The 25,798-nt window shown below is 42.1% G+C and overlaps 2 protein-coding genes across 3 annotated transcripts; both read left to right on the forward strand.

Moving 5' to 3' along the window:
• Positions 1-3,156: 3,156 nt before the first annotated feature.
• naa15b (N-alpha-acetyltransferase 15, NatA auxiliary subunit b) lies at positions 3,157-19,286 on the forward strand. Of its 2 annotated transcripts, none has more exons than XM_035660024.1 (20): positions 3,157-3,339; positions 8,339-8,423; positions 8,535-8,639; positions 9,711-9,868; positions 10,557-10,691; positions 11,107-11,260; positions 12,136-12,255; positions 12,389-12,484; positions 12,744-12,850; positions 13,059-13,131; positions 13,784-13,953; positions 14,059-14,211; positions 15,099-15,227; positions 15,318-15,531; positions 15,645-15,838; positions 15,973-16,081; positions 16,211-16,309; positions 16,482-16,625; positions 17,415-17,512; positions 17,673-19,286. In XM_035660024.1, exons 1-20 carry the CDS (start codon positions 3,286-3,288, stop codon positions 17,868-17,870), a joined length of 2,595 nt encoding a protein of 864 aa, XP_035515917.1. In that variant the 5' UTR covers positions 3,157-3,285; the 3' UTR covers positions 17,871-19,286. The 2 variants fall into 2 exon arrangements, with proteins under 2 accessions (XP_035515917.1, XP_035515918.1); XM_035660025.1 differs by lacking the exon at positions 3,157-3,339 and adding an exon at positions 7,030-7,102.
• Positions 19,287-21,129: 1,843 nt separating this feature from the next.
• LOC118326881 (ras-related protein Rab-33B-like) lies at positions 21,130-24,224 on the forward strand. The gene is made up of 3 exons (XM_035660026.1): positions 21,130-21,591; positions 23,257-23,435; positions 23,585-24,224. The coding sequence occupies exons 1-3, from the start codon at positions 21,373-21,375 to the stop codon at positions 23,913-23,915; spliced, it is 729 nt and encodes a 242-aa protein (XP_035515919.1). The 5' UTR covers positions 21,130-21,372; the 3' UTR covers positions 23,916-24,224.
• Positions 24,225-25,798: the final 1,574 nt, after the last annotated feature.

Below are 25,798 nucleotides of genomic sequence, written 5' to 3' on the forward strand. Positions count from 1 at the left end.
TAGGAAGGATCTCCCACTAATGTCTGACTGGAGTTAAACCAGCAGTTTCTTCCTCTGTTACTGGTGCCTGTCAGTCTGACACCCATCTTCTGCTGGTACTCTCTCTTGCTCTTTCCTCTTTTTATATTCATTTCTTTCTCTTCACTCCTCTTTCATCTCGTTCTCATTTTGTAGTTCTCATCTTTCTTTCTCACTTTCGTTCACTTTTTCTATCTGTTCCTTTTCATATTTCTTTCTTCTCTTTCTTACTTTTTTGTCTTTTGCTCCTTTCTATCCTTCTTCCCATCTTTCCTTTGCTTTTTCTTTCTGTCTTTCCCATCTTTCTTCTTCTCTTTCTTTACTTTTCTTTTGCTCATTCCCATTTTTCTTTCTCTTTCTTGCTCTTCTCTCATTCTCATCCTCTTCCTTCCCTTTGTTTTATCCTTTTCCTGCTCCTTCTTCACCTTTTTCCCCAAAACTTGCTTCTGCTTCTTTGTGTTTTTAAAGTGAGTTTACGGAAAGACAAAAACAATTTTATTTTTTCTAACCAATCTAAAACCAGCTTTTACAATCAAAAGTCATCATTCTGAACTAAGTGAAGAAGCTCAGGTAGCAAACCTGAAGCTGGTTGTCTTAGAGAGAGGCTCGCTCCAGAACATCACATGTTTCTCCTCACTGCTCTTCACTCCTCTTCAGCTCTTATTCTCTTTCGGAGTCAGCAGGACCAAGGTGTCCACATGGGTCTGGTTCTGCCCGCCTTTCTTGATGGCTCTTTTGAGGAGGTCATCTTTTTGTTTCACGCTCCTCTTGCAGCTTGGCTCACTCATCTGCCTGTTTTCCCACCAGCCAGCCTGCTCCTTCAGGGCTTTATTTGACTTCAAGGACTTTATCTGCATGATAGCAGAGAACAAGGCCTCTTCTGAGTCCCTGCACGATTGGAGTCAGGGTGCTGCTGGGAAAAGGACTGCACCAAATGTGCTGGCCAAATGACTGAAAGAAAAGAAAACATGCATGTTACACAGAGTACAGTCTTGTGATGGCATTAAACACAAAGAAAGTCAACCTGTGCCAATAACCCACAGACAAATCTACTGTAGTCTAAGGGACACACTCCTTTGGGGGTAGAGAGCAACAACAGACCACCATTCTATGAAAACCAAACATTGCTTTGACCATAGATATTAAAATGATTATTACCTTATTAGCCAAAGACCAAAGTCAACTATTTTCAGTGTGAATTAGTGAATGTCTTTACAGGTAAATTAATCATGATGCATTAACATAACAACTGTTATGGATATTAATCTGCTTGCAAGCAAATGATTTAATAGGGTTTTACTGACGCTTTTGAGTAAACAAGAAAAAAAGTCTGGCGGGCTAAGAGTGGGCTGATAAAGTCTGCCCGGGTCAAAAGAGGAAAATCTTAACCCAGTTTCTTGTAGCCAGATCGTTCCGTCCATGTCGGCCCAACAGTGAAGATACAGCATGGGTAGAGATAAGTGTTAAGTGGAGCTCAACTTAAAACTGTACTGAGTTTCTAGAATTGTAACACTTTCTGATATAGTGTTGTTGAAGTTGAATTTGTAGATGTAGATTTGTGATGTATTTTGCAATAGTTTGAAGGTTGTTTTCACAAGACAAAGAGATAGTACTCGGTTCAGGTTGTCAGATGTAAATGAGGTTTTTGCAGATTCCAACCAAGATGTTCATTATGTCAGCACTCTAGAATAATGAACATTCTCATCACGTGTTCTAGCTTCTCAACATTCTAACAAAGCTCTTGATAGACCTTCATTTAACATTTGAGCACAAAAACACCAACAAACAGGGTTTTTATTGTCACTGAACAGTGAACAGACTTCTGCTCTTGACAGTAATAGGAGACAGTGGAGATGACAAAATATAAAGATAAAACATGTTTTATACTGACACACATATACAAAAAAGGCCATCACAATGACGTCCATAATACTGTTTAATCTCTTCTCTTAGGATCCATGATAAAGACAATAGTTTATTTACAGTGTTTTTCTCTAATAGATGATAAAACCGGGCCTCCAACAACAGTACTTTCATTCAACCATATGCCTAGCCACTTTTTATGGTGTGTGGATAACCAGCTAACAGTTACCTTTCCAGTATGGAGGTGCAAGACAGAAGATACATTTAAATATATAGCCATATTTTGCCTAATTTACTGATCTAATCTGCTCTCAGTAACATTGAGGAGGATTTATTGGCAGAAATGATATAGATTATATAATTTCCATCAGTGCATAATCACCTAACAATAAGAACTGTGTGTTTTTGTTATCACAGAATGAGCTGTTTTTATCTACAAACGCAGCGGGTCGCCTTCTGCGAGGCTGCCATGTTGAGAGGGGCAAATCAAACACTGGCTCTAGTCAGGGGTGTTTCACCATAGTGTTTCACGGCCACCGTAGTTTCTACTTTGTGCTTGGAAGAGGAGGGTAAAGCAGCAAAGATGCCAATAAATCCTACACACTGGAACTTTAAATTATTTATTTAAATATTTATTTTTACTCAAAAATCTAGTGTCGGTTGGGCTTTATACATACAGACTGTATGTAGGTTTGACTAAACTGTGACTGATGTCCAATTTAAATTTCCACAAGTTGATCTTTTTAACAATCTAGAAACATACGTTTTGTGAAATGGTTGATAAAAGTTAAAAGTATACCTCATATTAGTAACCCTTTTATTTATGTCCCCCCTTCACCCAAAATGAGTAAATATTATTACTTCACTTTGGTGTTGGATTTTCACTGTGCAGAATGATGTATGTGCATATGTCTGTTCAACCATTAGATTATTTTGTGGTATCACAACTGGATGTGAAAGACAACGTAGGTAGTATACGTGTGATGCGGACACTTAAAATAAATAAATAAAAATAATGTTTTCAGTGAACAAGATCTTGTGTCCAGCGGTTAAACTTTTTAAATAAACAATATTAGATTACTTTATTTTTCAATGACCAGGAGCAGGTGAAAAAAACACATGAGACACAACTTTATTATCCCAAGCAGAGTATTTTCGTTTGTCTTAAAAACACGGAGGAGATGTTTAACTTTATTTCTCTCCCTGGCTCTGTTGTGTAAAAGCCAATTGCCGCCATTTTGAAAGGTGTCGGAGCTTCCGTCACCACGTGAGGAGAGAAGACGGAGCAATCGAGCTGAAGCAGGCGGGCCAGGGCCATCACTCAGATCTACTCGTCTGGACTACCTGGGCTAACTTTAGCTACATGTGCTGAGGTCGAGGGGGAAACTGATCTCAACTGCAACAATGCCGACAGTTACTCTACCGCCGAAAGAGAACGCTCTCTTCAAGAGGATTTTGGTGAGTGGATTGGTAAAGAGACGCTTAACGACCGCTGTGGTTGCTACGGACAGACTAACGGACGGACGGACGAGTTTAAAGATCCAACGGCGACACTGTGTCAGTTGCTCTCCGGCAGTTAGCGTTAGCTTCAGTCTGTTAGCAAAATGGCATCATTGAATGGGTTAGCTAGCCCGGCCCTGACGTGCGCTGTCACTGTAACGTAAAGCCAAAATGGTTGTTCATGACTTTGTTGTGATTCTGACAGACGTGTTCATGGTGAATAAAATACAGCACCACTAAAAACACCTCGGCGGTGGGTTAAATGGCCAGACTCAGCTAGTTAGTTGGATATACATCCCCGCTTGTCAAACACAACAACCAATAGCTCGACGCTAGCTGGTTTCCACGATGGCTAACTCGCTAGCCAATGTAACGGCCATGTTTGCTGTTCAGTTAGCTTCTCAAGCTACTTTTTATAAATGTTTTGGCGTGTATTTGTTGTTAGCTGAATGCACAGCAGGTGTCCATACCGGAGTATAACTGTACATCTGAGTTGTGTCAGACGGACGGCATGCTAACCTGCTGCAAGCACAGCTCACTGGCTGCCCATCTGACGTTAGCTAATCGGCTAACGCTAATCAACTAGCCTTACATGTCTCGGTTTATCACTAACTGGGTGGCGGCAATTGTCACTCTTAATCTGTTGGCGTGTGACCTCGGCCGGCACATATTTCCAGCACTAGTCCAAGTTAGATTTCGTCAAAATGGTAGTACTTGTGTGAAAAGGAGAGGAAGTAAGAGAAGGACCGGTGTGACTGTGTCAGCAAATCTGTAGCTGCTTCAGGCCTGCTGTGAAGCAGCTACCCACCCATCCATCCGTCCACCCGTCCATACATCCATCCTTCCTGCACTCTCCTCCATGTTTGAGTCCTTCTGTCACCTGCTGTTTATTTGCTATCCACGCACAGAGGCGTTGTTGAAGCTGTGGGTGTAGTGTATTTTCTATGGATGTGACTGAACTGTCTATGAACTCAGTGTAGTTTGCTGCATGTTAAACAAGTCCTCCTCCTCCTCCTCCTCCTCCTCCTGTGCCATGCTTGTTGATTGTCAGTGTGTGTTGTTAAACTTCTCTGCATGGGCATCTAGCTACATACTTTCTAGGAACTGAGTGGAGGACGTGTGAGTAAGTTGGCAGTGATCAGTTTAACGTCACTATGTGGTTTGGATAAACATCATTGTTTTGAAAGGCAGGGGCTCTGCTGGCACTTGGTGGATGTTTATCAGCGTATTGGCAGAGGCCTGGCATTCAGTCGCTCTACCTCTGGCAGGAAGAAACAGACCTGTGACCTGCACCTGATCTTGAAAAGTTGGAGCCTGTATTTGCTGCATACCTCAGAGGGAGTATTGTTTTCCTTGAACATTTTGAACTGGCTGCACTGTTTAATGTGTTGGCTTTCTGATCACACACTTGATGATTGCAGAATTTACCAATACACAAACCTGGTACATTTACTTTGGAACGCACAATTAGTTTAAAGTGTACAGTTATATCACTGAGTTAAAGGTAGCTGAGATGAAAGTGTTTGTACTGCAGGGAGCATTTAACAGAAACCACCATACTTACTGCAGTTAATCCCATACTGGTACATGTCTGGTACTGCAGGTTCAACAGGCTTCTGATTTCTTTTAGGGTGAGTTGAGGGGTTGTTAGAAGGCATTTATCAGATATTTCACTCACTTTTTCAGTTAAACATCGTTGTTCAGCACTTGTCTACAATAAAGTGAGGTGACCTTTAGGTCTTGTTCCTAGTTAAGAAGAGGTCTGAAAGCATGTGGTCTGGTTGAAGTTGTTGTGTGAATGAGAACCCAGAATAAAATGACTGTCATTAACCTTTCTGCACTGGGGATATGATTTGAGATTTGAAACAGATTTCTCTCTGGCTGTAATCAGGAGTGGACCACACCCCTCTTTTTTTTTTTTTTTTTGCTTTCCCAGACTGAGTGCTCAAATGCATTATTAGAAGTTGGCAGGTTTCCAACGTCTGCATGGCACTAGAGTTGGATGAGTTTCCATTTAGGTTTTTGGGGCTAAAGGGAAACTTTCCTCACTGTTAGCCTAACCTACCTTGCACCGTTAAAACCATTTAAAATGTAATTTTGAATTGCAGTCCTGTTCTTAACAAAGCTAAGCTGCATCGACTAACTTAACTGTTACAGACAGGGTTGAAGTCAAAAACACAACTCTAATGTTCACAGTCACAGCGACAACTATTGCTGACGTGATAACTTTTCAAAATCCCAACTCAAAGGAGGAACTGCCGTGTGTAGTGTCTGCGTGCGATAAGCCTTCAGACTAATTGATATAATTCTTTTAAAGTGGACGTTGAGGTATTTCACTTAATTTCACTGATACCTGTAGCAACACGCCCACACCAAAGGGGTGCTGCTTCCTTTTCTTCTCAGCGCTCGTCATGCGGCTGGACAGGTTCAGTAGAGTGGTACTGCTGTTGAAGTGATTTATCTAGGACTGTCTAGATACATTATGGGTAGTATTTGGTGTACAGAACAACATAGGTGCTAGACCTTTAGGCTGTCCCACAACTGTTCAGTATGATCTACAGATACTCCCCTTCTTCTGGAAGCTTATGAACGTGCCCTTTGTTGCCGCTGAAACAAAGAAAAGTTGTAGTACACTTTTGAACTATGATCATCTTCAGTTGCCCTTCACTAATGTGAACGCTTGCAAGTTGTATCCACAAGAATCGTCGCTACCTTCCTTCCACCTCGAAGCGAATGTGGCGTCAGTGCTTGGGAACAAGCTTTGAGATGTTTTCCCTCAATCTAACATTGCACTCCTTGCAGTCAGTCCTGTAGCTTCCAGCCAGCAGTCTGACAGCTTCTCTCTGTAACTCATGGGGCCAGAGTTATTTTGGGTGAGGAAGAGAACATGCTGGATAAGCACAGCTGGTGGTGTTAATGTTGCTAAATTTACATTAAATGTACACTTCAGTATGTGTGTGTACCAGCATCCGTATACTGTTTGAACTGACTCTTGCTGTAGGGATGGGAATTGATAAGCTTTTATTGATAGCCATTATCGAACCTGCTTTTTGGTCCGATTGTCTTATCTATTCCCTTATTGATTCCTGTTAAATTTTCTGTATGGAAAAAGTGTCCTTAGCCTGCCTGCATGGCGCTGATGTTACTATAGAACAGGATATTTACCCTTCATAACAGGCCTGCTGCTCAGTTGAGAAGGAAAGGTACTGAGCGTCAAATACATGGCCTTCCTTAAATGTAAGCCTGATGTTGCATAGGAAGATGTTTCAGCATATTGCTGGTATTTCCACCTTTACTTGAAATCATAATTTCACAGACATTACAACTAGTGCTGTTCCTTTGTGACATGAAGCCATGCTTTGGACCTTTCCTCCCTCTCCACTATGGCTCCTTGCCAGTTAGCAGCAGCATAGACTCTTGAGTTTGAAGTCATTGTTTTGCATTGTGCAACTGTCAGAAAAAACATGCCGGCATTGATAAAAAGACAGTTTGGAACGATTCTCAATTGGCACCGGATCTCCATTCTCATCCCTAGTGCCGGTGTAAACTTGTTTTAAAAGTAAATGGTGTCACACTGATGAAGACATTGGTTTGACTATATAATGGAGCTTCTTTCTTCTACAACAGATGTTGCTACAGTGCGTGTTGGCTCACTGGAAAGTTCTCTGTTCGGTGGCTGTGAACGTGTCAACACTCTAATAACATGTAACGCCAAATAGTGGTAAGCTATAAATTTGATTGGCTGATGACAGGTATGGTGGCTAACGAGGGTCACAGTGGTCTTAGCTGGTACGCATATAAAACACAACAATGCAAACCTGGTCCCACGCTGTGAATCCAAATTATTTACCACCATCTGGTCCATGACCACCATTTATTTTTTGGCCAAACCCAAAATTGACTTGCATTTGGTGCTTGGCAGCTGTGAATTTTGGACCCTGTATCCAACGTAGTTTAACTTGTGGACAAGTTTCTGTGTGTTTGTGCTTAGTTTGGTTGTAATGGGACATAGATTTATTGTTAAAGACCCAAAGCTGAGACCCAATGCATGGCTGTCATTAAGTTGATTATTGAAAGAATGAGGACAGTGGAGTACTGAACCAAACATGCAGCGGTTTGGCACCAGTACGCACAATTATGTGTCCCATTGTCCTTTACACAGTGTTGTTTAGTACAATATTTAGATAAAGTATCCAGCAACTGACCAGACATGAGCCCATTTGTTCTTAGTCCCAAGTCTTGGTGCAATCCTCCACTCAGTTCATCAGTGAATTACTCATAATGTCATAACCGACTGTGGCACCACCCGTATCCCGTATGTGAAGTGGACATCTTTTTTTTTTCACCATTAGTGAAGTCTGTGGTGGGGCAACAAAATGCCATCTGCCAGCTTGACTCTTACTATCTCTCTCACACAGTCTCTCACACACACACACACTACACATCACACACACACACACACACACACTCCCCTGGCAGTCAGTGATCAGCTTAAAAGAGGTGGTGTACTGTTGTCTGTGCAGCTACATACCTAAATTTAACTTTCGGGCATAAAGCTGGTAATTCCTTTAAGGTGGTTTAATACTTTGTGTGTCTCAGTAAAAAGACGCATTTAAGCATTTAAGCTCTGCGGTGTGCAGAAGGCTGATAAATGTTAACGTACGTTGTCTGATAATGTTGCAATAATATCATTATCGGTTAAATTAAACTGCGGACTTACAGAGACGTTATTGTTCCTCGTTCTTTAAGGTCTTTAATGTAATTTGGTTTAGATCCTGCTCCCAGGTACCATCTTGTTGTTCATCAGAAACACAAGAGTCATTTTCATAGTTGCTGTTAGGCTAGATGCTTTGAGTAGGGACTCAAAAGGGTGTGAGTTTTATTCCTCTTCTTCTCTCTCTGAAAATCACTCTTGTTTTTTTGCCCTAATGTGATTTCACTCTCCTTCCTTTGACAGCGATGTTACGAACACAAGCAGTATAGAAATGGGCTCAAGTTCTGCAAGCAAATCCTGTCCAACCCCAAGTTTGCAGAGCATGGAGGTAAGCAGCAGACATGTGGATGTACGGATGGAAAGATGCATGAAAAAGTTCTCCTGTCGTGGGCAACATGCACTGTATCTCTAACTGTGCTGCACTGCTTTCTCCCTGCAGAGACCCTGGCCATGAAGGGCTTGACCCTGAACTGTCTGGGGAAGAAGGAGGAGGCCTACGAGCTGGTGAGAAGAGGCCTGCGCAATGACCTCAAGAGCCACGTTTGTATCCTTCCTCATGGCGTGGCACACGTCATTTGTGTGTCAGTGAAGGAGATCTGCTCTGAGTTAAAGCCTTCGGCTGGTGTGTCTGATGTTATAGGACCTTGAGGAGCCAGACAGTGTGCTGAGGAGCTCTTGTGTTTTGTGGAGTACAGTCAACACATCCTCTCTCTCTCTCTCTCTCTCTCTCTCTGTCTCTGTCTCTGTCTCTATCTCTCTGTGACTCCCATGCCAGCAGATATGTGCTATCTCAGCCTAAGCCCTTAAGTCAACACGCTGAGATCTTTTTTAGCTGCACCAGTCCTTTCTTATCATGAGTCTAAAGCAAAAACGTCTCTTGTTATTGTTGTGTGTACTACTGTATATCAGCATACATCCCTCAAAGAGCAGGAGCTTGACGAACAGATCATTTTAGTTCAGAGTTTGTGATTTTGGTCACGTTTAGGCCAGTTAACGATATAAATAAAAGAAGTTATTCAAAGCTAGAACTAAAACAATGACTTGGTTAACTAAGTAATTGAGAGACCAAAAATATTCTAGCCTTCTCTGCTCCCAGTCTTTCAGATGCGAGGATTTACTGCATTTCTTTTTGTGAAATATGTTTGACAAAAAAAGATATTTTTGACGTCGTCAGTTTGGGCTCTGGAGAAATGTGATTTTTCATTATTTTCTGATCTTTTTATAGACTAAACAATAAATTGATTTAATGGAATAAATGATAATATTCCGTAGTTGCAGCCCTATTTATGCCTTTTGTTTTATTTTTTTCATTTTTTAATTTTACCCTCTAAATTTGAAATCAGTAGCAGAATGTGGCTTCTTGAAGAAGTTTAAGTTTCTTAAGTGATGATCCTTTTTGTAAGTAAAAATATCATCATTAAGCACAACTTATTTATCCATGAGGTATCAGTCCCTTATGGATGAACAAGTTGTCCACTATAACCAGGAAAGGCTCATTTGGCTCCAGTAACCTCACCATCTCTGTGCACTCCTGTATACCTGTGTGATAGCACTTATAACATCAGATGTTTGGAGGAGATTGTTCCTGTGTTCCTTAACTCGGTGTGCGTCCCAGGCTGGCATGTATATGGGCTCCTGCAGCGCTCGGATAAGAAGTACGACGAGGCCATCAAGTGTTACCGTAATGCTCTGAAGTGGGACAAGGACAACCTGCAGATCCTCCGAGACCTGTCCCTGCTGCAGATCCAGATGAGAGACCTGGAGGGCTACAGGGTGAGGACCGACAGGGGAACTACGAGTGGATGGTTCCTATTTAGTTAAATAATTACACTGAGATAGGTTTTGGATTATTATAATGAAAACCTATTATGAGTCATCCTCCCCCAGCCTGGGGGGGTCAGGGCACAGGGTCAGCCGTAGACCCAATTGTGAGGAGCAGAAATAAAACAGCTCTGAATAATTTTGGGGGAATGAACTTTCTGGAATATACAACCCCATCTGTTGCTGTGCCTCGTCCAGGACGCAGTATGGCACTGATTTGGAGAGGATGGAGCGCATCAGCAGGCCGATATCAGGTTGCAGTCAGTCTTCACAATGTAGAACAGTTCCCCTGGGACACAGCCTGGGATTTAGATGCTTATTTAGTGAGAGGTATGAAATGGCAAGATCAAAGTCTGGTTAAAGGATTAAAAATATGGATGAGAGAGGAAAAAGGAGGGGCTGTGTATTAGGGGTGTGTTTTTTTTTTTTTTGTTTTTTTTTTAATTTAGCAGCAACCTGGTGTCAAAACCATGAATCAGCTAAATTTCTCTCCTCCACTTTGTGCTGCCAGCTGATGCTTCATTTCCTCCTAGTTCATCTTCCCAGCGAGATATCACGTTATGATGTCAGTTCAGCCTTTTTTCACCCTGTTGTTTCTGATGTTCTGATAGACCTGTGTTTGCATATTTTTCGTCTATAGGAGACACGATACCAGCTGTTGCAGCTGCGTCCAGCTCAGCGGGCCTCCTGGATCGGCTACGCTATCGCCTATCACCTCCTGGAAGACTACGAGATGGCTGCAAAGATCATTGAGGAGTTCAGGAAAACACAACAGGTTAGATCCAAAGACAGCTCAGCCTATCTCTTATAGGAGCCATGAATATGAAGTATTTTGTGTATTCGATTGCCTTTCTGCACACTGTAAGAATAGTACCTGGATCACAGTCAGTTTTTCCCCTCAGCCGAGTTTTAACTATGGGTGTTGTCTCTGTCGTCCGTGCATTGGACACAGCTAAAATAGAGCTCATTCTCTCTGGCTTGCTCCTGATAAGACCAGTCTGCTTCCTGTCTTTGTGCCATCTATGTAATACAACAAGCGGGAGTGACAAGGCAACTGCACATATGCACTGAGAATGATGCAGAGTTTCCTGAAGTGCATAGATACAGAAGTCCACCCAGCAGCTCCAGTAGTTTTTCATTGTTTGTTGTAGCAAATGTTGATTTTACTAACGCCTCTTTTGTGTTTCCAGACGTCTCCAGACAAAGTGGACTACGAATACAGCGAGCTGCTGCTGTACCAGAACCAGGTGCTGAGGGAAGCAGGCCTGTACAGGGAGGCCTTGGAGCATCTGTCCAACTATGAGAAGCAGATCTGCGACAAGCTAGCTGTGGAGGAGACACGAGGTGGGTCACTGTGCTACAAACGTCCTCTGTCAATGTCACACTGGATCCAAATCCTTGGAAATGCCTTGTTAGCCATTGGTGACTCAACATGTCTCAGATGAATGTAAGGGTAAATACATGTACAGTTGTAATGCGAAATGTTGGGCATCCCTTGACAAATAACACATTTAGTGATTTTTTTCTTTTTTTTCTTGAGTGTATGGAACGTAAGACACAATATTTGCAGCAAACATTCATGCATTGTTTTGTTTTATTTTATAAATTGAACAAGAAATAAAAAATACATAAATAAAAACATTGTGGCATGTGCAAAAGTTTGGGCAACCTACACTGTCAGTACTTAACACCACCCTGACAGATATCACCACTTCAACAATTTTTGTAGCCAGCTAAAAGTCAGTTCTTCTATTTCAGATTCTGCAATATTCTAGTTTATTCTAGTTCTGCAGTATTCTTTCTTTCATGCAACAGCTCTTTTAAGATCTACCCACTGATTTTCAATGATAATAAGTCAGGGGACTGTGAGGGCCATTCCAAAACCTTCAGCTCGGTGAATGTGTTATTTTTCAAGGGGTGGCCAAACGTTTGCATACAGCTGTATATTAGATATTGGCAAAAACATCCATGCCCTTCAGCAATGTACTTTACCAGGCTTTATGGCCTGAAACATCATTGTTAAATTCAGTGCGAGTTAACATTTTAAAAGATTGCATTTTTAATAGGCTGTTCTTTGCAAGATTCACATCAAGTATTTATATCCAATGTCAAGTTTCTCCAATCTTTGTTTTATTAACTTTCTTTAAACTAAGTTATTGGTTGAATATTAGCAGCCTTTGGCTCTTTCTACTGTATTTACCTTCACACCTCTTCTGCAGGAGAGATACTGTTGAAGTTGGAACGTCTGGACGAGGCCACAGAAGTCTACCGCCGTCTGCAGGAGAGGAACCCTGAGAACTGGTCCTATTACCGCGGCTTGGAAAATGCCCTAAAACCAAGTATGACACATATTATCCTTTCTGTTAGAAACACCAGCATCTTCATCACTGACCACTGACCTAAAATATCTACATTCATTCAAGCTACTACTGTCCACTCTACTGAATTTTAATGTTGTTTTTTTTCCCCCAGGCAGTGTAGAGGAGACACTAAAGATCTATGAAGAAGCCTGGGAGAAGTTTCCTAAAGGACTGGTTCCTCGCCGGCTGCCCCTCACCTTCCTCTCTGGTGTGGCCAATAATACGTCTCCTTTCAACTAAAACAGTGACCTCAGTCAACATTTCCATCCATGACGTAGGAATAAATGAACAAACTAGTAGCTGTTTTAAGCTTCAGTTATTTGATTGTATTGATGCTATTTGGGTTCCTAGTTTTAGCAATTTTATTATTTTAAAACATTTTTGACCATGAATGAAGTAAACTGTGTGACAGAAGTGAAGTGAAGTAAAGTCTTATGCTCTTCCTGATCTCACGTGTTTCTCCACAGGTGAGAAGTTCAGAGAGTGTCTGGACAGGTATCTGAGGATGAACTTCAGTAAAGGCTGTCCGCCCGTCTTCACAACACTCAAGTCACTGTACAACGACAAAGAAAAGGTGACAGCACTGCTGCAAGCATGTCGGATGACTGATCTAAATCACAATGACACTTTCTCCTCACTTCACTTTAAACCTTCTTACATAACACACTGCAGGGAGAGAGGTCAAGTGTTCTTCATGAATAGTTATTCTGAAGTATTCGCTCACAGATGCGTACTTCATACTGCATGTGGGGTAATGTACTGTTTCCTCTTTCTCTTTGCAGGTGGCAATAATAGAGGAGTTGGTGGTCGGCTATGAAACCTCATTAAAAAGCTGTAGAATGTTCAACCAGAACGGTGAGGAGAAGATTTCTTAATCAGGATGATAATACATTTCTAATCCACAATATTGAGTGTGCAATGTAGCGTAATGGACAGTTTTAAAGTTGTAATCCTTCAGTCCTGGTTGATTTGGCAACAGCTGTGGTTACTGGTGGCAACGACAAGTGCAGTTTAATACTACACCAAACACTCCTTAAGCAGCGACTTTGACAGAAATAAGAGCAACTGGTGTATCTGTTTACAGTGCAGCCTAACAAACTCATGTTGTTTTTAATTAACTGCATTTATAATCTGATTTCATGCTGCACACAGCACAAGTGGTTTGCCTCACAACAGAGAGATGTGCAGCCTTTGGCAGCTCCCTGCAATATTAAAACTAATCCACCAACAAAAAGAAAATGCAGAAAATGATTTGCGTTTTAGACGAACGACTGTGGTCAACACTAACTGTGGTGACAAATACATTGTTTCCTGTGATTGCTTCACTATAAAACGGTGAATGTGTGGCAGTAGGAAATGTTGGGTTTGCGTTAGCAGTACCTAGATACACATTCATCAAATTCTTATATTACATTTTAAAATGTCATCACCCAAACTGTCTTATAACTAACAAGTTTAATTGTTGTGTTTTGATGTAAACTTACACAATCTCCCTGCACTGTTGCAGATGATGGTAAGGAGGAACCACCAACCACATTGCTCTGGGTGCAGTACTTCCTGGCACAGCACTATGACATGATTGGCCAACAGACGCTGTCTCTAGAATACATCAACGCAGCCATCGAGAGTACCCCTACACTCATCGAACTCTTCCTTATCAAAGCCAAGATTTACAAGGTACCATGTGGCACACATTTGTACATGCGTAGACTGTTAAACCGAGGAGTGCAGTGTTGCAGTGCTGTTGTCTTGACCGTTGTGTTGACCTTTATCCTCCTGCAGCATGCTGGGAACATCAAAGAGGCTGCTCAGTGGATGGATGAGGCCCAGGCTCTGGACACCGCTGACAGATTCATCAACTCCAAGTGTGCCAAATACATGCTGAAGGCTGGCATGATCAAAGAGGCCGAGGAAATGTGCTCCAAGTTCACACGGGTGAGAAAAACTGTGTGTGGGTGTGTACACAAGTACACACTGGCAGCTGACAAGCTGAGGAAAATGTTTGAAAATGTCAAAACAAGACCACGGCCGTATTTCCTGCTGATTCCATTGGTTAAGAACTAGTACAACCTGGAGATCTCATGACCTTCGTGTATCACTATTCTACAACCTTAAATAACTGGAATTCTTTCTTGACAAATTATTCACTTATGGCAGATTCACACAGGAGTAGAAGCAACAGTCGACCTCTTCCAGTACCAGCAAGTCATTAATAATGTATATCATTTGACTATAGGACCCTGAGTAAAAAAAGCTTTAGTGTTCATTTATGTGTATCTGTTTGAAGTTGTAATATAACTGATGTCTCAGTTTATTACGTGGGTGTTTGTTAATGCGTATGAGAGCATGAAGTGGAGGCTGAGATGAGTAAGCTAAGACACAAAACCAAGTGAATCATGATACAAAATATAGTAAAGACAAATATCCACTATTATTTTTTATATAAGGTGAAGAATTTAAAATTTGATTTATATTGTTGTAACATAGTTGTAGTACTTAGTAGTAAAAAATAGGATATACTGTCAAATCCTGTACTTTTCGAAATCTAAAGAATCCTTCATGTTCTTGTCCTAAAAGTCTAATCTCTTGGTGCCTTTATTGAAATAAGCTGTGATGACTGCAAATGAGTTCACACACAGGCTGAACCTAACCAAGCCTGATCGTGAGTGACCACGTAATCCTAGACATCAATCATAATAGATGTGCAGGAACACTAAAAGACTAGTCGACAGTTTTTGTTTGCTGCAGTTGACATGATAATTGAGCCTCATCACTGTTTACTTTGCTCATGCATGTCTCTGTGTTTTGCTCTGCTGGTCCAGGAGGGAGCGTCGGCAGTGGAGAACCTCAACGAGATGCAGTGTATGTGGTTCCAGACGGAGTGTGCACTCGCCTACAAGGGCATGAACAAGTTTGGGGAGGCCCTCAAGAAGTGCCATGAGATAGAAAGGGTGAGCCCTTATTATCAGGGATTAAACCATACTTAAAGGCTTTGTTTGAATGCTTGCTCACTTATTTTGCATCCTCCTCACTTTCATCAGCATTTTGTGGAGATCACAGACGACCAGTTTGACTTCCACACCTACTGCATGAGGAAGATGACGCTACGCTCCTACGTGGACCTGCTGAAGCTGGAGGACGTGCTCCGGATGCATCCCTTCTACTACAAGGCAGCCATCACAGCAATCCAGATCTACCTGAGCCTCCACGACAATCCCCTGACCGACGACAGTAAGGAGCTGCAGGCCGACACTGGTGAGTCCCATTTGCACTACTGAGTTTCCAATATATTTAATACGCTTTCCTGGACAAAGAAAAAATAAATCAGTGCATGTTCTTAAATATTAACACCCAGCTCTTTTTTGTAGCTAACCTCTCGGACAAAGAGCTGAAGAAGCTGAGGAACAAGCAGCGGAGAGCCCAGAAGAAGGCCCAGCTGGAGGAGGAGAAGAAGAATGCAGAGAAGGAGAAGCAGCTGAAGAACCAGAAGAAGAAGAAAGAGGATGACGACGAGGAGATAGGAGGGCCCAAAGAGGAGCTAATTCCTGACAAACTGGTCAAGGTAAGGGAGAGAAACATCATAAAAACCTTACTGTCCGTCACAAGGCGATGCAAATGTGTCTTTGTCTGAATCAGTTAGGGGGATGTTGACTGTGTGGTCTTTTGTGTCCCCTCTCCGTCACTTTCTGTCTACAGGTAGAAAATCCACTGGAAGAAGCCGTCAAGTTCCTGATGCCTCTCAAACACCTGGTCAAAGACAAAATAGACACACACCTACTGGCTTTTGAGATCTACTTCAGGAAAGGTTGGCGAGCACATTCATTTAAATTATACTTCACTGACTTTACGTTGGTTTTTACTATGTTGATACTGTCTGTCCTTTTATTTTTCATTTCTGCTTCACACAGATTTACAGTCAGTCTTCTCTTTTCAGAAAAATACCTGTTGATGCTCCAGTCGGTGAAGAGAGCATTGGCCATTGATCCAGACCACCCATGGTTACACCAGTGTTTAGTACGCTTCTTTAAAGGAGGTAGGAGATCCTCATTAAAGCCACATCACAAAATCATTTTATTAACATACCTTTATTCATACACCCTTTCTCCTTCTAACTTAGAACCCACCCACCACTTCTGTCTTCCTCAATGTCATTGCCTCCCACTATTGCTCATATTTCTCCCTCGTCTCCTCCTCTTTTCTTTCAGTCTCAGAAAGCAAGGAGCTCCCGGAGGTGGTCAGGACTGTGCTGAAGCAGGAGATCACCCGGCTGTTCGGAGACAGCAACGCTAAGAGCTTCAACCAGGCCTACCTCACCAAGCACTCAAACTCTGTACCACACCGACTGGCTGGTAGGTCTCTCACACAAATGGTTGTGGTAATATATTGGTGTCACTGCAGAGTTTATCCAGCAGAGTGCACTGTGATCTACAACACTGGCAAGCAGCACAGAGTAAGAGACTAAACAACTCTCAGCAATGTCAACTAGAATTAGTTGACAATGTATATGTTAAATTATTTAACATGGTCTACTATATTTAAGTTAAATATTCTTTAATAAAGTTATTTGTTTAAGAAAGCAGCCTTCTGAGCACCGTTACATAATCATATCGGTGCACAATCAATATAGAAAAGGTCTACTGTCCCTTTCTTGTCCCTGACTGTTCAGAATATCACAGATTATTTCCACATTCTTCTTTCCACACGTCTCCAACACTCGATGAGACTGCTTTTGGTCTTGTAGATTGTGGAGAATCTGACTATTTTTCCAATGTAAACTTTCTACAGCTTGGAGCTGATGGTTGTATGTTGTAACTCGCATATATTAGTCATCTTTGGATATTTCCATCTTGAGTTGTTTCCTGTGTATCTGAGCTAAGCTTCTTCTGCCCATCAGCAAACCTTCATACAACACTGAAATCACTCTATGTGATTCCTCTTTTATATGCATCACTCTGTCACAATTAGTGTTTGGTTCACAAAAGAAATATGGCTTTCTCTGTCTCTAAATAATCTCTTACTTTAGATACCCAAAAACAAGCTCAGTAGTCCAAGTCGGTTCCTCCTTTAGTTTTTAATAGCTCTGTCGCAAACACACATGCTTTTCTTCAAACTCTCAAGCACTTCTTTCCCTCCTGCAGCTGCTAAGATGATGGTCTATCTTGACTCGTCGACGGAAACGAAGGCAGCAGAGCTGGCCACTGCACTAGATGAGTCACTTGATAACAGATCCATACAGGTATACATTTATGCAATGTGAGAACTGTCTGGTAAAAAGTTGGAATAAATACCATCAATGGCAGTAACCGTACAGTGATGCCACATTGAAAATGCTTTTATCTATGTAGTCCTTTCACTGTTGAAAAAACTTCCCATTTTCATTTGTCTTCCCTCATTAGATCAGCACAGAGGTCTTGGAGTGTCTTCGGAGCGGCGTCCTGGGCGACTGTAAGGAGCGTGCGGAGTCTTACCGCGCCGAGTGTCACAAGCTTTACCCCTACACGTTAGCTTTTACGCCCCCTGGATACGAGGAGAACACCAAGATCGCCAATGGAGATGTTTCCACGGAAACGGAAGAGCTAGCCAATGAGATGTGAGCGCGACAGAACAACAGCAGATGAGAAAAGGAATTGGACCGAGCACGGAGCCTTGTGGTACGCCTGGCAGCCGTTTTGTAGAGCCAGACACGGGAAGCGAAAATTTTGGTGTTTCGTTCTTTGGCTCCGCTTAATCGGGTCTGACCTGGCATGGCTTGGCTCTCTCCCACATGGTGAAAATCAGGACTGTGAGTGTGAGTGTGTGTGAGTGTGTGTTGAGAGCATGGTTGTGTTTATTTGTGGGAAAGGGGGGGGGGAGGAAGATAACAGAATGGCCATTTTACTTTTTTAATAGAGCTGACAACCATGCTGAATATGAAAATAAACAATAGTTACTGGCAAACTGACTTACATGGACTGTCGGTTTCCTCAGAAATTATCAATAACGGTGACAGCAACCACTCGAGTTTGACTCAGTGCTGCTTTGACACACGCCTATTGCATACTGTGTTCCCCTTATTTTAAAAAGCTAATTTAAATGAAAATAGGACACAACTGTCACTGGGGGACGGGAAGCTGAGCTGAGTGGATCTGAGCTGTGACAGATCTGTAGGAAGCTGAGCAGGAAGAGTTACTGAGGACCCGAAGGAGACATTGAGGACATCCAGCAAACCACAGGCGTATCTGTATCTGCTGTAACGCTCCAGTAAACCGCCGATCTACATGTGGCAGCACAGCAGAGTGTGCGAGGAAGGCCCGATCTCTGGGGGAGCACAGCACGAATAGAGTCGCCTCACACGTGAACTGTTTTTTTGTTTTTGGTCAGACTGTGCTTCCCTCACCGTTCCTGGTTAAACTTGGGAATATGTAATCCTCTGTCTGTTATTATGGAGCACCTCGTAGCACAGATTAAAAACTGTAAAGGTTGTGTGTTGTGCTCCATTTCAAATACACTGCTACTCTTAACGTTTTTACATAGTTCTAAGAGAGTTGGATAGATCTAAGCAATACCATAGACACCTTCCTGTCCATAATGGATCAATGAAACTCCTATTATTGATATTGATTTCCAGATCAGTTTGAAGTGGTTACACTGAGCCACCTGGCAGAGTCACTTGTGTTGTTACTGTTGTCACAGTTAGAAATGATTTTATCTGCATGTACACAGGGACTCTTGTCAAAGTGGAAACGAGCCTCCAGTACATCCTACTTCCGAGTCTCTGCTAATAAAAATGGCTCCTCTAAAGGTCAGAGTTCAGCATCCAGGCCCGTTGCCCCAAGGTGACAGACAAAGCGAGTAACTGTATGGGCACCTGGAATTTGTTTTACTTTTTCTGTTCCCCCGTATTTTTTTCCAATAATCTCTTTTCTTCCCCTTTTTCCTCTAATTTGGGTTCTAATGTGAAAGATTAAATCTGAGATGGCGATGTATGATATCTCTGGATTTTTGTATTAAAACCAAATGAAAGAAAACAATCGACTTCTTTGCATCTATGTGTTAAACTCTGAGCGGCTGGCATGGATCAGGTCAGATCATGGTCCTCAGATGTAGCCCAATGTATATAAAATAGATTTGGTTTGTTAGGGTTTTGTATTTATAACTAACTCTAAGACGGAGTTTGTTAGGTGTGCAAATTTGAAAATCGGTGGTACCAGCACAAGCTCTACACTGCATCACATGCGCACTTACACACAGAAATCAATCACAGAGAGCAAGACAGACTTTTCACAGGACTATTTTATAAAAAGCAACTAGTGACAAATTAAGACTTAAAACTTATTTAGACCATCAGGGAAAAGGAGAGAAATATATTCAAATATATAATATGCTAATATGACCTTCTCTCTCTCTTCCTGTAGTTCCTATAGCTTGTAAATATGTATAGTTCATTTGACCTTCTCTCATTGGGTTACGGTGTTCCTTTAGCTTATCTGTAAATAGTTTGAGCTTGCAAATATTTGAATTGTTTGTTTGATCTCCATTTCTTGCAGGTTTTTTAAAAAAAAGGTTTGTATTTAGACTGCAGTTTGCAGTGATGAATTTATTGATGCACAGTTAGAAATATACAGAAACAATAAACCAATGACTAAAAGAATAATGAGTGGTCAAACACCTGGGGTGAATTCTTTATTCAGAAGCAAACTCACAACAAACATACCTCGCTGTCACACTGTCCTCTCTTCACACACATAACACTCGTCGTTTTGGCATCTTTTCTGATTCATTGTTTTACCTGCTTCCTATTGTGACATTTTATGCCAACACTCATGCAACAAGTGTTCCTGTTTGACTGTTCAGGCCCATGTGAGCTTATAGCAGAGCCAAGAAACCACATATTTTTACTAAATTTTGTATCAAAGGCCGAAATAGATCTTTATGATCTATATGAAAGAATTCATGGTTGTATCAATACAGGGGAACTAAATATAAAATATAAAATAAAGTTGATACAGATTTGGTACCTGCTGAGGTGCACTCAGTCACATCATTCCTTGGCTCACACCTTACAGGACAGCAGTGGCTGTAGGGGTCAGTGGGACAGCGGGATACAGGGGTAGACAGACATATGACTAAGGTAAATCTACCAACAAGGAGCAGCAGCATGTTTCTCTGACATGGTGGATGAGGGAGCTGCTTTTGCTATGAATGGAGGTGATACAGAAAATAGTGCTAAAGTTTCAAAGTTTGATTCAGTAGGTAGGTTGGAAATCTCGGTTGCATAATAATAAAAGTGTGTGTGCGCAGCAACTAACGTGTAAGTAGAACTTGTAGAATGAATGTAGACATGAATTAAACATTTATTTTGAGAAAAGAAAAGGTTGGGGGGACTTATATATTATATTATATATATACCAAAACAGTTTTCAGTGGAATCCACCATGTTTAAGGGGCGGCAGTAGCTCAGTGTGTAGGGACTTGACTAGGCTTGGGAACCGGAGGGGCGCCGGTTCAAGTCCCACAAGACCAAAAAAATTGGAGTGGTGGACTGGTAGCTGGGAGGGTGCCAGTTTCATCCTCCTGCTGCAGCTGCCGAGGTGTGCCCTTGAGAAGGCCACCGTAACCCCGAAACTTGCGTCAATGAGCGCCGCTGGGGTAACGTGCGGGCAGCCCATCACTCCCCAACTCCATCTTCTCCCTTCTGCATGGTCGACGGATGTGGCGAGTAAAGTGTGGGCATTTCAGCCTGTGGTGTGTGTGTGTAAAAAAAGAAGACTGAAAAAGAAACAACTTTCCCCTAGGGATCAATAAAGTATATCTTCTCTTTCTTCTTCTTCTTCTTCTTCTTCTTCTTATCTGCCTAGAAACTGGGGCCATGCGCTGATGCCTGCTTGTCACTTGATCAACTCTCCACCCATCGACTCCAAACATCACCATGCTGTCAAGTGAGCCTCCCTCTCCTCCTTTCATTCACGCTGCTCAACCCCGTGAAGAGCTTCCAAGCAGCTTGTGGGCGGAAAGTCTACACTAAACCATCAACAGAGAGAGTGTTGTAGCAGAATATTCCGGTCAGACCTGGTGAGGCTGCCTCTGCAGCGACCCTTGACTGTGAACTGTGGCTGAATGGAGTCGTCTCTTGAGTTTTCCAACTCTTTGGGCAGCGTGTCCTCGCTGCTGACTCGCTGTCGGACCTTTAAAGTGCTGGTGATAGGGGACTCCGGGGTGGGGAAGACCTGCCTCACACACCGACTCTGCGCCGGGGAGTTCCCCGGGAGAGTGGAGGCCACCATCGGCGTGGACTTCCGCGAGAGAGTGCTGGATGTCGATGGCGAGAAAATTAAGGTAAATGGTGGAAGTTTTGGCATCACTTAAAACAAAAGAATGACACAGTGTACAGAGACGAAAGAGCAGGAGCAGGACGGTGACAAAAAGCCATGTTTACGCACAACCGGTTGTTTTGTTTTCATATTTGAATAAACTGACAGCTAATGAAGGTATCCACAGACTGTTGGCTCTTTCAGGTTGTATGTAAATCACTTGTTATTCACACTGAAGTCAGTTCTCTTCATGGGCACAATTGAACTAAAGAATCAACCTGGACAAACCTTTAAAGCACCATCAGGGACTCTCTGTGCAAGAGAGGCCACAGTGTTCTTGTTTGGCTCCTACAGGTTGTTTAAAAGTGTCTGGGCTTTTTAACCCTGACTTTATTGTGTTTTATACTGCTTTATATCGCCTCTGGTAGCTCTAAATGTTCTAAGAGGCTCTGTCAGTAACATCCTACACTGCAGTGTGGCTCTGCTCAATTCACACACAGTTATTTGTCCCAGACTGAATGACAGAGAATTCTCTGGATGACAGAAAATCAGCAGACCTGCTTGCTTGCAGAACTAATGCAGCCTGTAAATCACTGTGGAGAGTATATGCTTGATTTTAGTGGCATGTTAGCTGTGACATTAGCATATATACATGCACATTCATCTAATTCAGCTCTGATTTTGAATCTTGCTATTGTGAGGCTGTACTGTAAGTTTAATTAAAACACGATAAAGGACTTTGTTTATGTGATGATTCTATTTTAAAACTGTGGCTGTTAGTTGGTGTGTGCTATTTCCTGAGAGTTTTGAAATGGCCACATGACAGAGGAAGTGTCTTTCAGTGGTGGATTTGTGCTGAGGAGGTTTCAAGTTTTGTTTTGAGTAGGCTACATTTAATTGATAAGGGGACTTTCTGGGGTCCAACACAAGTTTCAGGTCAGTCAAGTAAAGTTTCAGTCCAAACCAAGTCTCAAGACAAGTCTTAGATCAATAAAGACAAGTCTCAAGTCAATAAAGTTTCACATCTATCAAGTAAAATCTCAGTCCAAACTAAGTCTGAAGGCAGGTCCAAATCAAGTCCTTTAAAGCAAATTCAAGTCAACATTCAAGACTAACAATTAAAATGACTTTTCTTTCTAATCTGCGTTTATAGTTTTTTATACAAAGCTGAGGCCGAGTCCTTTCAAAGCACACCCCTAATAATCCAATATGTGAGCTGTGTGGCTAAGCAAGGCCTGCCTCTAGTCTGTTTGTCATTTTGGTTTGTTTTCACTGTTGTTGTGTTGTTGTATTAAGTCTGTGTTATTTTGTATGTTATGTGTCAAATTGATCACGTAATTTAGAAGTCACATGGTTTATCATTGATTGGAATTGACATTTAGAACTTCATTTTTAAAGGAAAGCCCGTCAGAAAGCTCTAAACTTTCTAACCACCATCAACATGTTTATTCCTTTTTTTTGTTCCTTCTCAGTTATGACTCACTCAGTGTGTGTGTGTGTGTGTTTTCTTCTGTCTTTTTTGGGGTATTTCAACATATGACTTCTTTTCCTTGCCGTGCCTTCCTACTAATTCATTTCCTCTTTGTCACTTTTTCGTCTCGACCACCTCCCCCCCCCTCAGTGCCAGCCACTGAGAACAACCCACACGTCAGTCTCTCACTTTCTCCTCTCGTTTCCCTCTCCCCACCAGCTCCAGCTGTGGGACACAGCGGGACAGGAGCGTTTCCGTAAGTCCATGGTGCAACACTACTATCGCAACGTCCACGCTGTGCTCTTCATATATGATGTCTCCTCGCCTGCCAGCTTCATTGGCCTGACTTCCTGGGTAGAAGAGTGCAGGCAGAACTCTCTCGGACAGGGAATCCCCAGGTAACTGCACCAGCCATCTGCATGTACTGCTACTCGCTGAAAGGACAGGACTCTTTGATTTAACAGTAACAAACCTTCAACCAGTCAACATCCTGCATCCTTTTGTGTAGCTCTTACTCATCCTCTTCCACCGCCTATTCTCCTCCTAGGTTCCTTGTGGGTAATAAGAGTGACCTCCGTGACCACCACAGGACTGATGGCCAGGTGAGCCAGGAGCGGGCGTTGAGCTTCGCCAAAGCTCATGGCATGATGTTCTTTGAGACGTCCGCCAAGAACCCGCCAAGCAAATGTGCGAGCGGTCGACGAGTAGACGGGGAGGTGCCGTATCAGCAGGATAAGGTGGAGGACATTGTCGTTGCTGTTGGTGCCAAACTGAAGAGGCAGAAGAAACCTTCAGCAGCAACCGCCCCGGCGTACAGCGGGTCCTTTAGAGTCCTGAACAAGAAAGTACCAGAGAAAGAGATGTGGACCTGCTGCTGAGACAGAGAGAGGGAACTGTTGGCCCTTTTAGATGGAAGAATGTGACTTTGGAGCTCTTTCTGATCGAGTGTGTGAGGATGTATGTGTTTGAGTGTTTGTGCGAGTAAGAGCACCATATTGAGCACAATGTTCATTTCTGACCAAAGAGTGCAAAACTATTACATTTGAAATACAGTTGCTGTTACACACACACAGAACTTTAATATTTATGCTCTTAATCATGTGAGATATTCTATTTGGAAATGTTGTGTATATTTTTGATTTTATTGTTTACAATAGCTGCAAAATAAAAGACTGTGAATGTAAGCATTATTTGGTGGAGGCTTTGATCCAAGTGACCTTTTAGTGCAATGACAGCATGTGTGGTCTCACTGGGAACATAAATGTGGCTGTGCTCATCGTGTGCAGCATGAATCACCTGATGGGGTTTTTGTCACAGCATCTAAACACTGTCGGATCACATGAGGGTTAAAAATAATATGCATTAGCTCTATAACCATTAAAGGACCAGTTTGTAGGATTTATTGGCATATAGCAGGGAAGCTTCAGCATTAAACTAACTGAACACTGCTTGCGTCTGTATTTGACAGACTGTAAATGAGGGCTCTGAAGTGTGTAGGAGAATCTACAGCAAAACTCACAAAAAAAAAAAACCGAAGGCCCTATCTGTGGTCAGTGTTTTTTTCCTTCTGTGCTACTGTAGAAACATGGCGGTTCAATATGGCAGCCTTCGTGGAAGAGGACCTGCTTCCTCTGGTAGATAAAAACATTTCATATTAAGGCTAACCCAAAAACACAACAACTCTTATATCAGGTGATTATACACTAATGGTAATTATGTTTCCCACTAGACCTTTTAGATCTGTTTATAATTACATTGAAAGAAAAATCTGTTTCCCAGTCACCACTTGGATGTTGAAAACTGGAAATTACACTAACTCCAGTATAATATAAATGTGGCAAGCGTGTACAGTGTAGAGGTTTACATGATTTGTAGTGGACCGCAGTTTGACCTGCATTATATTTTATATTATATTACATAATTCCAAATTGAAATGGCAGAACAGCTTTATCTTATGTAACGTGACGCATTTCTGATTAAAACTGAATTTGCAAACAGGAAACGTGCGCATTTGGAAATTTAAAAGTTCTTGCCAAGTAACATTCAAACACACACCTTAAACCCATGATATTGCTCCACTAGCATGTGACTTTGCCAATGGCCCGGTGCATTGTTAGCTAGACGCATTAATTTGACTGGATAAATGTATGTACAGGTCCCTGAGTCATCAGATGTAGCTCAGCACAATGCTGGAAGAGAAAAGAAGCATTTAATACTAAAACAAACATATATATATGATAAACTTAGAGATAGAACAGTTAATGTAGTGACACAGGGTGACATTTTTAAAAATATATTCTTTATCCTGCCGTGTCTTTTATGTACAGATGAAAACAAATCATGGCTGTAAATAGCTTTTTAAATTACTACAACTACCTCGCTCACTTTCAAAAACATCTGCCTGTCCTGACTCACTGTACGTTGCTCTGTATGTAAGTCACTTTAATACAGTGGTGTTACAGGACAATCTCATCCTGGCTGTTAAGGGCTTCCCACCACAGGACTGTGTCCAGATGGATAAATCACAGCAGTCATGCACCGGTCTTGTGCATGAGCAGTGTGGGCGCTGGAAAGTGCATCACATGTGTTGCAACTGTGCATCCAATCGATGATTCAGAGGTCATCACATGCTTCTGCTCAATGGTCTGGACAACTGTAAGATCCTGAAACACACCAGAGGTAGAGGCAGCTCTGTTTGTGTGTGTGTGTGTCGTGGTGTTGTTGTGTTCAGTCGGTGTTGTGGCGAGTGTGTGGCTGTGTG

This window comes from Morone saxatilis, unplaced genomic scaffold (assembly GCF_004916995.1).
Source record: "Morone saxatilis isolate NCDOM2014 unplaced genomic scaffold, NCSU_SB_2.0 Contig17, whole genome shotgun sequence".
Classification (NCBI taxonomy): Eukaryota; Metazoa; Chordata; class Actinopteri; family Moronidae; genus Morone; species Morone saxatilis.

Bases quoted from the DNA above. Each gene is read 5' to 3' on its own strand.
- naa15b (XM_035660024.1), top strand. From the start codon at position 3,286: ATGCCGACAGTTACTCTACCGCCGAAAGAGAACGCTCTCTTCAAGAGG. The intron at 15,228-15,317 runs GTGAGCCCTTAT...CACTTTCATCAG, and splicing joins AGTGCCATGAGATAGAAAGG to CATTTTGTGGAGATCACAGA. The intron at 17,513-17,672 runs GTATACATTTAT...TTCCCTCATTAG, and splicing joins TTGATAACAGATCCATACAG to ATCAGCACAGAGGTCTTGGA.
- LOC118326881 (XM_035660026.1), top strand. From the start codon at position 21,373: ATGGAGTCGTCTCTTGAGTTTTCCAACTCTTTGGGCAGCGTGTCCTCG. The intron at 21,592-23,256 runs GTAAATGGTGGA...TCTCCCCACCAG, and splicing joins TCGATGGCGAGAAAATTAAG to CTCCAGCTGTGGGACACAGC. The intron at 23,436-23,584 runs GTAACTGCACCA...TTCTCCTCCTAG, and splicing joins CTCGGACAGGGAATCCCCAG to GTTCCTTGTGGGTAATAAGA.